Source organism: Rutidosis leptorrhynchoides, chromosome 2, assembly GCF_046630445.1.
Source record: "Rutidosis leptorrhynchoides isolate AG116_Rl617_1_P2 chromosome 2, CSIRO_AGI_Rlap_v1, whole genome shotgun sequence".
Classification (NCBI taxonomy): Eukaryota; Viridiplantae; Streptophyta; class Magnoliopsida; order Asterales; family Asteraceae; genus Rutidosis; species Rutidosis leptorrhynchoides.
Genome location: NC_092334.1, coordinates 508,803,876 through 508,818,592, shown reverse-complemented (window position 1 = coordinate 508,818,592; position 14,717 = coordinate 508,803,876). Strand labels below are relative to the sequence as shown.

Below are 14,717 nucleotides of genomic sequence, written 5' to 3'. Positions count from 1 at the left end.
ACAAGTATCTATACCTTATTATAAAGCGTGTGTCAATAATCGTACATGTCAATTTCTCAATTAATCCGAATTAATATTGCACATGTGTCAATTTTTCAATTAAACTGAATTAAATAATTTATTTTTTTAATAAGACTAAATTAATAATAATCATTAATATTTCTATATATAAATATATTATGGAATCTTAATAATATTTACGTAATAAAGATTGCCAAAATTAGATATAATAATATGCTGGCAAAATATCATAGTTTCAATAAAATTTATATTATAAATTTCGTACAGATATGAATATACATATAGATAGATATATATGGATATATGTAAAAATACAAAAGAAAGATTATATTAAGATATACGAATTCGTACGTTTCCATCTGAATAAATTCTGTACATATATTTGTAGCGTTTTGATGAACATATTAAAATTAAATTTGCTTATAACAATTATAAACAAATTTTAAATATAATATGGACCTATATCTTTTCCATTAATTTTAATATCATACAACCCTTCAAGTTTTTTTAAAATAAACAATCTGTCACATAAACAGGCTCATAATCCATGCGTTAGTATTCAATACTAATGTTCTGATACAAATGTTATTAGTAATAAACGATTTTTTCATTGTAATTGTATTATACATTTGATGTATGTCGATATCAATATCAATACTAACGTTATCAAATATTAATTTATACAACCATCGTGTAATGCATGAGCTCACGTTAGTATACAATAGTAATGCTTTCGATACAAATATTATTAGTAATAAATGATTTTTCATTGTGATTATATTATACATTTGATAAAAATTAATATCGAATAACAATTTGTACAACTTCCGTGCAAAGCACGGGCTCATAAAACTAGTTGTATGGATATATGTATAAGGTTTAAGCATGGATATAAAACGTACATTTATAGAAATTATTCTTCTACGTATTACTTAGATTCAATATCATGAATTTCTAATCCTTCGTATATATGAAAATTCATCATTCTTTTTATAAATGTTTGGGTTTTAATGTGGTAATTCAATTCAAAGTAATCAAATACCAGGTATTCGTCGAAGTTATTCCCTTAACGTCCTTTTTTTATCAAATTTTTTTTTTTTTTTGTACAAAAATAAATTTATAGGTCATTTATTAGTTCAGGTTTAGTTTAAATCATTCTCATAAAATTATCCTCAGTCTTGAACTGGTTCGTGCTCGTCGAGCTGATTATTTATAAAAGATTTCCGACTCTGAAAATTCTAGCATTAATTGTGTGGAAACTCTTTGTTATAACCTTAAACTTATATATTTTTGTTTCTCAACTTCGATACCTTGATGAGAACGGTGGAGAGAAAAGCTTCGGTTGTATGCGTGTTGTTAAAATTGCGTTGCAGCTTAAGTGGTAGTGATCTGCTAGAGGTCAGATATTTAATTTTCGGAGACTACAACATTGCATACAAGACTATTTCGTGACCTTAAAATCCACCCAAGACTGTCTTTCGCAATTGCGTTGCTGGGATTGTGGGATGGGGTTTATCGAAATGCCCTCAGATTGGTCTGAAATTACTCGAGTGCATTAGTTGAGAGCGACTGATGCAACTATAAAAAAATAATTGCGTGGATTCTCAACTACTGTTAATTAAAAAAATAAAAATTGACTAACATCTTTCATTAGTTACATCAAGTAACTCTCCGTAATTAGTAACGACAATCATATAAACAACAAAATTACCCCAAAGCCAAAATTATTCTAGTAATATTTTTCTTTTGTACAACACACTTTTCTTTATAAACTTTATTTTACATTAATCGTTTTTTCCCCCAACTTATATTATATTTATATATTTATAATAATAAAAAATAAAAAAAATAATTACATTATTGTCGGTTCATAAGATGACGTTGTGGTAGTCTGAACCGGATTTGAGACGCCGGCGACTTAACAGCAACACCATGCCAACATATTCCACCTCGACACATCTCATGTGCCACGTCATCAACAACCACCGTACACGTGGCAACTTTACGAGACACATCCCACATCAACGCTCCAACTAACAAAACCCCAACACCTATGGTCGATAAAATCAACACCCAAACTCCACCGTAACACTGCCCGCTTAGCTGCCCGTACCCTTTAATTGCTGCTATCATCACTAAATATATAATTGTTAAATTACTAACCACCATGTCTGAAATTGCCATCATAAAAGATAATTATTGGAAGAAATTGAAGATGAAAGAGGGTATTAAAAGAGGAATGTTTGGTGGAATTGGGTTTATAAGTGTAGGTGTAGTGTTTTTTCACGAAACAGATGAGGGGAATTTGGGTTTGCTTCACTCATTAATGTTTTTTTTTTACGTTTTTTATTAAATTAATTAATAATGGGGTAAAACTTATCCATTAAGCTTTTGTTTCTTTATACGGATTAGTTGTTAGCCGGACAGTGAATCGACGCTTATCTATCTTCTACGGAGTATCTATCTATATCTATATTTAATTAAATACGAAGGTTTTTTCTTCTTATTCTTATTCCTTATTATTAAAAAATAACAAAAACTGTATAACTACTTTAAATCAAAGATGAAAAAAATAAACAAGGATATAAATGAAGGGTTGATGATTAATTATTATTATATGTAATTAATAATGTTTCACTTGATGAATGATTTGGTTTATAAGTTTCACATTAGTGAAGAAAAGTTTCTTTAGTAATAAACAAAATTATACTTTAAAAAATTTTGAAAATAAAATATGTGCGTTATTGCGAGAAATCATAATAACTTCATGTAGAACAAAAAATAAAAGAATTGTTTAGAATTTTTTTTTAAAAAAAGTTAGCAAGAAAGACATTTGTAACAATCCAACAATTTTATGGCCCAACCCACTAAGTTTATGACCAAATATGTCAAAATCAAAGAAGACCCAAGAACCTCATAGAAGTTCACTAGAACTTTCCCATGAGTTCTTCCATGGAATGGTATAGAATGTCCATGGAAATATCTAGATACATGAAGCTTCAAGTTCTTAGATCTTAGCCATCCATTGTATTTAATCATAGTCATCCATTTTGTGATATGAGTAGTATAAATAGGGGTTAACTCATTTGGCACACCACACCTCAAATCTCAAACATTCTCTCTTGTAAAATGTTAACACCTATTTCCTTATGAGGTAAGACTTAGTGTGTCGATAAGATACTAGAAGTAATCTAGCTTTAGGAGGGCGCAGTGTTGCCGATTGATTTTTACCCTCGGGAAATAATCCCTGCAGACCCGGATCACAAGTGTAGAAACTTGTGGGGTGGCTTAATCAATCTGTCGTCCGTAGAGCGTAAAAGTGCTAGCTGGATGACTTCTAGTGAGAGAAAGTAGAGAGAGAAAGAGAAGTAAAGTCTTAGCTCTCAAAGTTGTCAGAATGTATGAACTGTGTAAAATGACGACCCAAGGGGTCTATTTATAGTGTCAGATCCACCAGATTGCTTGAGGACACGTGTCAAATGATGATACGTTCTGTTATTCGTGATCCGAAATTTATGCTGAAGGTGGCGTTCTCCGGCCACGGCTTACGCGCTAGGCGGCCTTCAGGGCTTACGCATGACGGAGAAGCCTGTACAACGGAGTACGCTAGACGGTTAACTTCACAAAACTGTTGCTTCCAGCCTTCCTGATGCCACTTTTATGCTGCCATTACACCTTTTATGCGTGTATACGATAGGATATACCATTAAGTCCCCCCCAGTTTAATGACTTAAGCATTTGAAAATTGATTAAGTTGTTAAACTTGGAATAACGCATGCCAACCAAGTCTTCACGTTTTCCTTTTATATTGGGAAGTACATCACAGGCATTAAATGATAGGCGAATTTTACTGACATTATGATGATTGCTTTTTGCACAGCTAAAATATCGCACGCGCCTCTAGCTGTAAAAAGACTTTTCGATGTACTCACCTTTTTATCTTGTCCTTACACGTGTGTGGCTGAAAACAAAACCCCCAAAATCACCACTGATTACAGCTGTTATATCTTTTTGCTTTTTAACCACCATAAACCCTAACCGATCATTTACTTTTACAACTTCCTTCTACAGTACTCATCTTCTTCCATCAATACCTTCGTTACTTCCCGTTTCATTTAGAACATTAATGGCAGCCATAAAGGATGTTGCAGCTATTCCCAGCAGAGTAAATGAGAGATATTTAAGCGAGCTACTGCAACATTTTTCTAGATTAGCTGGTGTTGAACCAGTGATTCCTGCAATTAATGCCAGAGCCTGCTCACCACTCCCTGGCAAGGTTGCTATTTATGGCCATTCAATCTTCAATTTTTGCTTACGTCTATCATTTACACCATTCTTCTTAGAAGTTTGCAAGTTTTACGGTGTTGCTGTTGGTCAATTCGAACCAGCATCAATTCGAAAGATTTTGATTTTTGAAATGTATTGTCACGCAAGGAGCATTGAGCCATCCATTCGGATATTTTGCCATTTGGTACGTATAGCACGCCATGAAAATGGTTGGTTCACATTCAATAAAGTTCATGGGTTTTTGAAACCTGCACTTGATCATCCTGGCGATAACTGGTATGCTTCATTTATCTTTATTAATGAAGATGCAATTGATAAACAATACTCAGCTACTCGAGTATGGCGCAAATACTCGCATACCGTATCTGTTACCTTTCCAAAACTCGTCATCAAGGAAAACCTTTTGTTTAAGAGGATTAAGGCTGAAAAAATCAATGATATTAAATTTGGGGAATACATGCTTTCGCTGACATCCGTAAGCCAAGATTGGGATATCTCACAAGGTTATGCCTATGTTCTTGCTGGGAAAAAGAGTAAGCATTTACTTTTGCTACATATCCTTAAATAAAATGTTCTTCTTTATTTATCCATTTAATCACTGTGACTTTTTAATTTTTTGCAGAAATTACTCCGCTTACCGCCATGCGGTCATCGGTTTATTCGCAGCTTACCTTTACTACCGAGAAAATTATTGATGATACCCCCAAAATAGATGTAATGAGGGAGGATTAAGATGAAGAAGAAGAAGAAGAAGAAGAAGAAGAAGAAGAAGAAGAAGAAGAAGAAGAAGAAGAAGAAGAAGAAGAAGAAGAAGAAGAAGAAGAAGAAGAAGACATAGGTATGAATCGAGTTGCCTCTAGAGAACGTCGTACCTCGGGTAATGAAAATGACAACACTGAATTATGCAAAATTCCATACCAAAACCTGTACTTGTTTTCTTGCATACCCAGTACTGGTGGATTTTATAATCCAAACCCTTTCTTATACTTTATGCCACCTTTGAAATGTTGTGAAGCATATTGGAACTCTTTTATAAATAACAATTTCCCTTTATCTCTAACAGCTAGTGCAGCACATCAAGACACTATATTAACAACTCTTCCGCCTTCCGCCAAGAGGAGAAGAACTGGTCAAATTCCTCCGTCATCCGCTCAACAAGGAGCTGGCCCTAGTTCTTCTCAACAACAAATTACGCTTCCCAATCTTGACACAAACATGCTTTCCTCCCTTTTAAAAGGACCACCACATTCGTACGAAGATTTCATGACTTTTCTGAATGCCATGGTGTGCCCTTCACTAGCCCAATTCTTTAGCAATTTATCAGATGCAGATGCCAAGAAAGTTAAGGCATAAAGTATCATTCTGAACATTGCTTCTGGTCTAAATGACCTTCAACGCCTATCTGACTTGCAAAACAGTGAAGTCACTACAAATAAGGAGCTATCTGCTGAAAAAGAGAAAGTGGCCAGGACTGAACGAATAGCCACAGAAATAAAGAGGGAATACGAGACAATGAAGAGGCATGATGAGAATTGCAACAATCAGAGGGCGGAATATAAGGAGCAAGTCAAAGAACTAGCTTTCAGAGAAAAGCAGCATCTGAGCAAAATTGATGAACTAGTAAAGGAGAACGAAAAAATGCTTGAGCAAAATAACATGTTGAAAGAACAGCTTAAAGCCAAAGAGGAGAACGAAAGACGAATGATAACTGGCATTCCTGCGCTTGTTGAGCGTATCTTTAACTGTCAGGCACTATCTCACAGAATCTGTGAGTTTGTCCGCCTTGCCAAATCTGTTGAACGATTAAAGTACGAGAACTTCCAAATCCTCTGCCTGAGGTAATCACATCAAAGATTAATGAAAATGCCATTTTAGAAGCTGATGCAGCCGGTGCCTCAATAGAAAATATGAGGTTTTCTGATCTTGAAAATCTTTGTAAAAGGCCAGATGTAACAATAGATGATGTATTGAATTATACTCCACAGGATGAATGAAACACTATGTTGTTATACATCTGCTTTTACATAACACTTAATATTGCACTTGGTTATGTATATTAGAAATATATGCTGTAACTTAGTAAGATTGTTGTAATGAACAATGCTCAAGATATTGAGATTGTACTTTGCAATCATTATAGTTATGGATATCAAAATCATATTCTCCGTCATACGCCTTCCGTCATGAAACTCATGAGAAGAAATTACGAATTACTTTCCCCTTTATATATTTTGCTGGACACTATGATCCGTTTTTCGTTTTGCTCTGCATTTTGTGTATATAAGTTGTGTCATGACATTTTTTGTAGATTCGTTTCATCGCTTCGATGATTTAGTGAGTTCTACATGTCTCACTATCGATACAACCATTTTGAGTATGATTGTACTTCTACCACCGAAAGGCTTTCTTTCTTTCTGCGGGTAGGGATGACACACAGCTATGTGACACCTGGGCTAAAAAATCCTTGGCCGGATAAAATTTATGAAAAATATTGCCATAAGAATAATTGCTATTATTCATATTCTTAAAGAAACTTTTACATTTATGACTATATCTCATGCATTTGACAGTTGATCAAGCTGTCCATGCATATAGTGCTACGCATAAAATTTCTTTAAATTCATTGCATTCCAAGCTCTTTCATATTGCTCGCCGGAAGGCGCAGCAAGCATGTATGATCCATTCTGATTTACTTTCGTGACCTTATAAGGTCCTTTCCATTTTGGGGCTAGCTTTCCAAATTTGATTTGCCTGCTTGCCTCATTATCACGTAGTACTAAATCACCTACTTCAAACTGCACATGCTGCACTTTCTTGTTATAATATTTTGCCATTTTATGCTTGTGATCTGCTTGCCGGATGGCAGCCATCAGCCTTCTTTCCTCCAACAAGTTGAGATTCTCCCTTAACGCCTCAGAATTAGCCTCAACATCAAATGCCATTATGCGTTGCGTTGGCACACATATTTCAGCCGGTATCACTACCTCTGTTCCATACACCAGACTGAAAGGTGTTTCCCCCGTGCTCCGCTTTGGCGTCGTCCGGTGTGCCCACAATACATTTGGCAGCTCATCCACCCATCCAGTTTGACTTAGACCCAACCGTGCCTTAATGCCAGCAACGATTTCCTTGTTGGTAACCTCCACTTGTCCATTCGCTTGAGGATGAGCAACAGATGTAAAATTTTGCTTTATGCCCAGCTCTTCACACCAACTCCGAAATGGATTTTCTGCAAATTGCTTGCCGTTATCGCTGACTATTTCATTTGGCACCCCATAACGGCATACAATATCATGCCAAACAAACTTTTTGACATTTTCTCCTGTGATTTTTGCTAAAGCCTTTGCTTCAACCCATTTCGTGAAAAAATCGATTGCTACCACTAAGAACTTAGCATTACCAGTGCTCCTATTGAATGGCCCCACAATATCAATAGCCCATTTACAGAACGGCCAAGCGGATGACACCGGTATCAAGTCATACTTTGGAAGACTCTGAATTGTACCATGCCTCTGACAATTCTCACATGTTTTTATGATTTCTGCGACATCCCGATAAAGGAAAGGCCAAAAATACCCTTGCCGCATGATCCGTGATGCCACAGTATGGAAACCGGAGTGTTGAGAGCAAACTCCTTCATGCATTTCTTTGACCACTTTTAATGCTTCATCATCGGTTAAACACCTTAACAGCGGACCATTGTATGATTTTCGATAAAGAACACCACTAACAATTTCATACATTGGTGCGGTCACTCTTATTCTTCTTGCTTCCGCCTTATCAACCGGTAACCATCCGTCATGCAAATATCTCAAATACGGAGTCTTCCAAGTTTCCTTAGATCCTTCAACTATTGCAATAATTGGTTTTCCATGTATTGATTTCTCCTTAAGTTCTTCAACCAACACTCGCTTGTGCAAATGATCAAAGGTTAAAGTAGCTAACTTGCTCAAGACATCAGCTTTTTTGTTCTTATTTCGAGGGATTTGCACGACTTTAAGGTTATCAAATTTCTTTGAAATTGCTTCCACCAACTTTACATATTGCCTCATGGATGTACCCCTTGCATCGAACGTTCCATTAACCTGCTGGGCGATAATTTGAGAATCAACATATGCTCGTAAATTTGTTATCCCCATTTCTGCCGCTATGCGGAGGCCGGAGAGTAATGCCTCATACTCTGCTTCATTGTTTGAAGCATAAAAATAGAATTTCAATGCATAAGTATACTCTTCACCATCTGGACTTGTTAAAACTAGTCCTGCACCTGTTCCATCTTCACTGGATGCCCCATCAGTGTGCAACTCCCACTCATGCTGTGATGGTACCATTTTGTTGTCATACTCTACCCTTTCATTTGTCTCCAAGAGGAAATATGCCAAAATTTGTCCTTTAACTGCATTTCGGGGAACAAAATTGATCTCATACTCCCCCAACTCGATGGCCCATTTTGCTAAACGGCCAGATGATTCTGGACGTCGGAGTATTTGCTTCAACGGTTGATCTGTTAACACTAAGATGGGATGACCTTGAAAATATCTTCGTAAACGTCGTGCAGTATGCACAAGGGCATAAACCATACGGTGAAGTGGTGGATAATTTGTTTCACTAAGCTGCAACACCTTGCTAACAAAATATATAGGCATTTGCACGCCGTTCCGTTCTGCAATTAGGACAGAACTTATTGCTTCCTTTGAGACAGCTAAGTATAAAATTAGGGTTTCCCCCTCTTTTGGTGCTATTAATGTAGGTAATGTTTTTAACAACTGCTTGATCTCTTGGAATGCATTTTCGGTTTCCGCCGTCCACACAAAATCTTTTTTATTTAAACAGCCCTTTAACACCTTCATGAATGGAAGTGACTTTTCAGCTGCTCTGGACAAGAATCTTGTTAATGCTGCTAGACATCCATGTAATCGTTGAACATCCTTCTTGCTAGTTGGTGACTTCATATCTTCAATTGCTTGAATTTTCTTAGGATTAGCCTTAATTCCACGTTCTGTGACAATATGACCTAAGAATTTTCCCTCTTCCACACCAAACGTGCACTTCTTGGGATTTAATTTCATGTTAATTTTTCGCAGAGATGCAAAAGTTTCCTGTATATCTCGTAACATCTTTTCTTCAGTATGACTTTTGATGACAATGTCATCAACATAAGCTTCTAAGTTTCACCCAATTTGATCCTTAATTGCCATATCAATAAGTTGTTGATATGTTGCTCCTGCATTCTTCAAACCAAAAGGCATTTTCATGTAACAGAATATGCCTTCCGTCGTGTGAAAAGCCGTTTTGTCTTCATCTTTTAAAGCCATTGGGATTTGATGATATCCCTTAGCAGCATCTAGGAAACATTTGAATCGATATCCTGCCAATGATTCAACCTTCCAATCAATTTCAGGTAAAGGATAATTGTCCTTTGGACATGCTTTATTGATATCCGTAAAATCTACACACATCCGACATGAGTTGTCCGGCTTTCTAACCATGACCGGATTGGCTACCCATGTTTGATATTTGACCTCTCGCAAGATCCCAGCATCCACCAAACTTCGTACCTCATCATGGAGGAATTTGCTTCTTTCTGGCGTCATGCCACGCTTTTTCTGACAAACAGGATGTATGTTGGGATTCACGTTTAGCCTATGCTTTGCAATTTCCCTTGGAACACCGGTCATATCAGACGGCTGCCATGCAAAAACGTCTAGATTTGTTGTCAAAATATTGTATAATTTATCTTTACATTCGGCGGACAACGTGTGCCTAATTATGATTTTCTAATCTGGAAATTTAAGATTTGGTGAAATTGACCCATCATCGTGTATGATTGGCTTAATTACTGCCTTTGTTACTTGGGAACACTCAATTGACTTCTGCCGTTCTGCATATAACGTTGCTACTCCGCCTGGCATTGGAAACTTCATCATACAATGTACAGTTGACGTTACAGCTCCAAACGTCATTAAAGCAGTTCTTCCCAAAATTATGTTGTACTGTGAATTTGCTTAAACCACCAAGAACTCAATGTTGGCTGTGCGTCTTAGGGGTGGCTTGCCCAAGGTTACTTCAAGCAAAATACTTCCTTCAGACCAGGACAGCTCACTTGTAAAACTTGCCAGCGGCACATATGTTTCCTTCATTTTTTCTTGTACATCTTTGGGTAGCTGTATGAAGCAATGTTCATACATAATGTCTGCTCCAGCTCCTGTGTCAGTGTAAATGTTGCGTATTAAGCAATTAGCAACTCGCGCTTCTATAACTACTGGACCATCGGATGGATTTGTGTTACACATAGAAGGAAATGATATTAATTGCTCTTTCCAATCTTCTAATACTTCTGCCTTCCTCCGTTGTCCAGCTTTCCATGGATGTATCATGCCCACTTCTATGGGTATGAGTTCGTTATCTTCGCCGTCTTTATCAGTGTTGGTGAGATGATTCGTCTTAATAATGGATGGCGCCATTGTTAACACCTATTTCCTTATGAGGTAAGGCTTAGTGTGTCAACAAGATACTAGAAGTAATCTAGCTTTAGGAGGGCGGAGTGTTGCCGATTGATTTTTACCCTCGGGAAATAATTCCTGCAGACCCGGATCACAAGTGTAGAAACTTGTGGGGTGGCTTAATCAATCTGTCGTCCGTAGAGCGTAAAAGTGCTAGCCGGATGACTTCTAGTGAGAGAAAGTAGAGAGAGAAAGAGAAGTAAAGTCTTAACTCTCAAAGTTGTCAGAATGTCTGAACTGTGTAAAATGACGACCCAAGGGGTCTATTTATAGTGTCAGATCCACCAGATTGCTTGAGGACACGTGTCAAATGATGATACGTTCTGTTATTCGTGATCCGAAATTTATGCTGAAGGTGGCGTTCTCCGGCCAGGGCTTACGCGCTAGGCGACCTTCAGGGCTTACGCATGACGGAGAAGCCTGTACAACGGAGTACGCTAGACGGTTAACTTCACAAAACTGTTGCTTTCAGCCTTCCTGATGCCACTTTTATGCTGCCATTACACCTTTTATGCGTGTATACGATAGGATACACCATTATAAAACATTCCCAAGCAATATAAGTATTTTCTTCAATTCCACTTGTTCTATAATATTTTCTCTTTTGGTTACTTGAATCATTATAAGGTCCGAGTAAGGCTGACTTAGTAGAGACTAAGTGCCGCACGTGAGGTTATCGAGATAAGTCCGTGACATTTGGTATCAGAGCCCGGTCGATTCAAGGAGATGGCAACCGAGACCGAGAAGAATGTGAGCGCAACAAGTGGTGTGATGGGTGATGAGACTCGTGGCAGGGTAGAGACTCGCTAAGGAGCCAAGAAGAACCGAGCTACATCCAAAGACTTTGTCACAAACTTGGACAAAGGGATCATGGATGTAGAGACATCCATGGACGACGTGAAAGCAAAGGTCGAAGACGTCCACCAATGTTTGGATGGTTTGGACGGGGACTTTGATGAATTGAAAGATGATTGCAAGAGTGCAATCAACGTACTATACGTTGACATGAGACGTGAGATCCATGACTTAAGGGGTATGCTCATGGGTGAGATTACGAAGTTGCGAGGTGAAATGGATGGGGAGGTCTCCACTATTCACCAACGCCTCGTGGATTTGCAAACCAACATAACTCTTGTTTGAGATTCATGGCTAGTGGGGGTGGAAACATTGGATGTAATGCTCCGAAGGTGGACGTTCCCAAGCCGTCACCGTTCGTGGGGAAGCGAGAAGCCCGAGCGGTTGATGATTTTATATGGGAGATGGAACAATACTTGGAGGGAGTCAACATAGTGGATGATGCAATGAAGATCAAGACGGCAACCCGTTACCTGAAGGATACCGCAGCATTATGGTGGCGTCGTCGATATTGAGATATCGAGAAAGGTACGGTTACTATTGATACTTGGGATGATTTCCTTACTGAACTTAAGAATCAATTCTACCCCAAGAATGCTCAAAAGGATGCGATGAGTCGTCTACGTAAATTACATCATTCCGGGACAATTCTGTGACGGCCCGGAAATTTCCGATCACATTTAAACTTAAATCTTATATGATTTCGACAAGATAAGCAAAGTCTGTAATGTTGAGTTACAAAATTTTGAAACTGTTTACATGAATTCATTTGACCTCTGACTATTCTCGACGATTCACGAACAACTAATTTTAAATAGATACATGTATATTTAAATATATATATTTTTTAATTATTATTTGAAATAATATATGATTAAATTGTTAGAATTAAATATGTAAAATAATATGCGATGTAATGAGAACTATTATTATTATAATATATATATATATATATATATATATATATATATATATATATATATATATATATTTATGTATATATATATTACTTGTAAATAGATAATATTATATTTATTTGTTTAAAAAGATATAATTAATATATTTCTTTACTTAATAAAATTTGTTAATTAAGATTGGAGATATATATATATATATATATATATAGGAAGTGTATATTGAAAATGAATGGTTTCGAGTAGATTTAGCCAACGATTGTAATACTCGGTTGACATTTCGTTAGTGTTCATATAGATCTAAAACGAGTTCATGAAGATTTAAAATAAAAGTTGGACTGTAAATTGATTACGAAGATTTTAGGTTTGATAAAAATATTTTTTACATTTTTAGACTAAATTTTAGTACTCCGTACATAGTATTTGGAACAGAAAATAAATAATTAATAAATCTTTTTGATCAGGTTTCAAACAGTTAATGACCAGAATTATTAAATGGACTTAATTTAAAATTTGGGGATTTTTATGATCACTTTTATATACTAACTGTTTAGCAATAGACACGATATACCACTCGGTGTTAAAAGTGTCGACATTGTACATTCAATTATATGTCACTAGATGATTACTGTGTTGGTTTGTTTCAATCATGTAAATATTATATATACACATGATATATGACCATATGCATATACATAAATCAATCACTCTCATTTTTTTTTTCTTTCTTTTCCATCACCACCTGTATACTTTTTCTTCTAGTTTCTATTTCCTTGATTAACAAACCCACATCATATTCATCACCATTCTTATTGCTATTCGATCAAGTCTACCACCACCATTGTCTTACCACCACCATCGGAGCACCATCACATCTTCTATCACTACAACACAAATCACCACCCACGACCATAACAAACGTCAACCATCACTTCTATCAGTACCATTAAGATACTACCTCTGTTTATTCTCGCTTGTACTATTCGATCACCATCATAACACATAAACGCATGTTAAGAACCCGTCACCATTACTATGATTGTTTATGGTCGATAGCAATAGCAGTCCTAACCACCAACACAATACTTTTGATCAAGCTAGTCCTACTACTAGCTATTGTTGATGCTCGAAATCATCAAACGACAACCAAACAAACATGCACCTCATACCACCCTACACTACCATGATCCGCCATCTATTTCCCTCTCTCTACATAGCCCTATCTCTCTCATATTTCTTTTGTAAAAACACCTTGATAAACACCACAAAACGTCGTCCTAATTGTTACACCCTCGTTTTTGCTACAGCCACTATGCTCTTGTTTTCTTGTTAAAAACCGAAGAACAACACCCATATAAAACCCACTTCATCATCATCGAATAAAACAACCACCATTTAACCACTTCACCTTATTATTTTTTTTGTTCTTCTTCTTTCACGATTTCTACTGCCACACGATTATTGTTTCCATTTTATTCTATTTGAACCGCCAAAACCGCCCAAGGATCACCACTTGAAACAACCACAGCCGTTGTTAACCACCACTCCACCTTACCACGAATCACCCTCACATAAAATCACCAAGAACCCACTTTTAAATATGTTACCCATCTGTTCCTGATCGAAAGTATACACCACCATCAATTCTATCCAATGATCATCATATTATTGCTATTTTCTGTTCGCTTCGGTTTATGGGTTAACCCACGAATCACCATCGGATGTTATTACTTTTGCTCACTGGACGATTTAAAGGATTGAATATGATGATGTTGAACAATGATGATGAAGATCGAATAAGATGATGATGCCTGTTACTCGATGGAAACCAGCTATTTTTCTATTTTGTTTCGAATCAACACCATCAACTGTTATTATTGCTATTGTTACTTTAATGACAATGATAATAATTGAGATGATTAAAGTGATAAAGACGTTGGGTATGACTGCTGCAATTTGCTTTTCCTGTTACGATTTTGTTATAAACCGTAAACCTTGAAATGCCTTTTGGATCGTTTATTATATTTGGGCTGTGTTTATTTTTTTTCTTTTTGGCCATGGTTATTTTTCGGTTGGGCCGAAGATCCACTTCGAATTTCTATTGGGCTGCCGTGCTGTTGGGTTCTGTTGGGCCGAA

The 14,717-nt window shown here is 36.6% G+C and overlaps 1 protein-coding gene across 1 annotated transcript; it reads right to left on the bottom strand.

Annotated features, from left to right (window-relative positions):
• Positions 1-1,849: 1,849 nt before the first annotated feature.
• On the bottom strand, positions 1,850-2,334 carry LOC139892808 (uncharacterized). The gene has a single exon (XM_071875934.1). The coding sequence runs from the start codon at positions 2,206-2,208 to the stop codon at positions 1,879-1,881; it is 330 nt and encodes a 109-aa protein (XP_071732035.1). The 5' UTR covers positions 2,209-2,334; the 3' UTR covers positions 1,850-1,878.
• Positions 2,335-14,717: the final 12,383 nt, after the last annotated feature.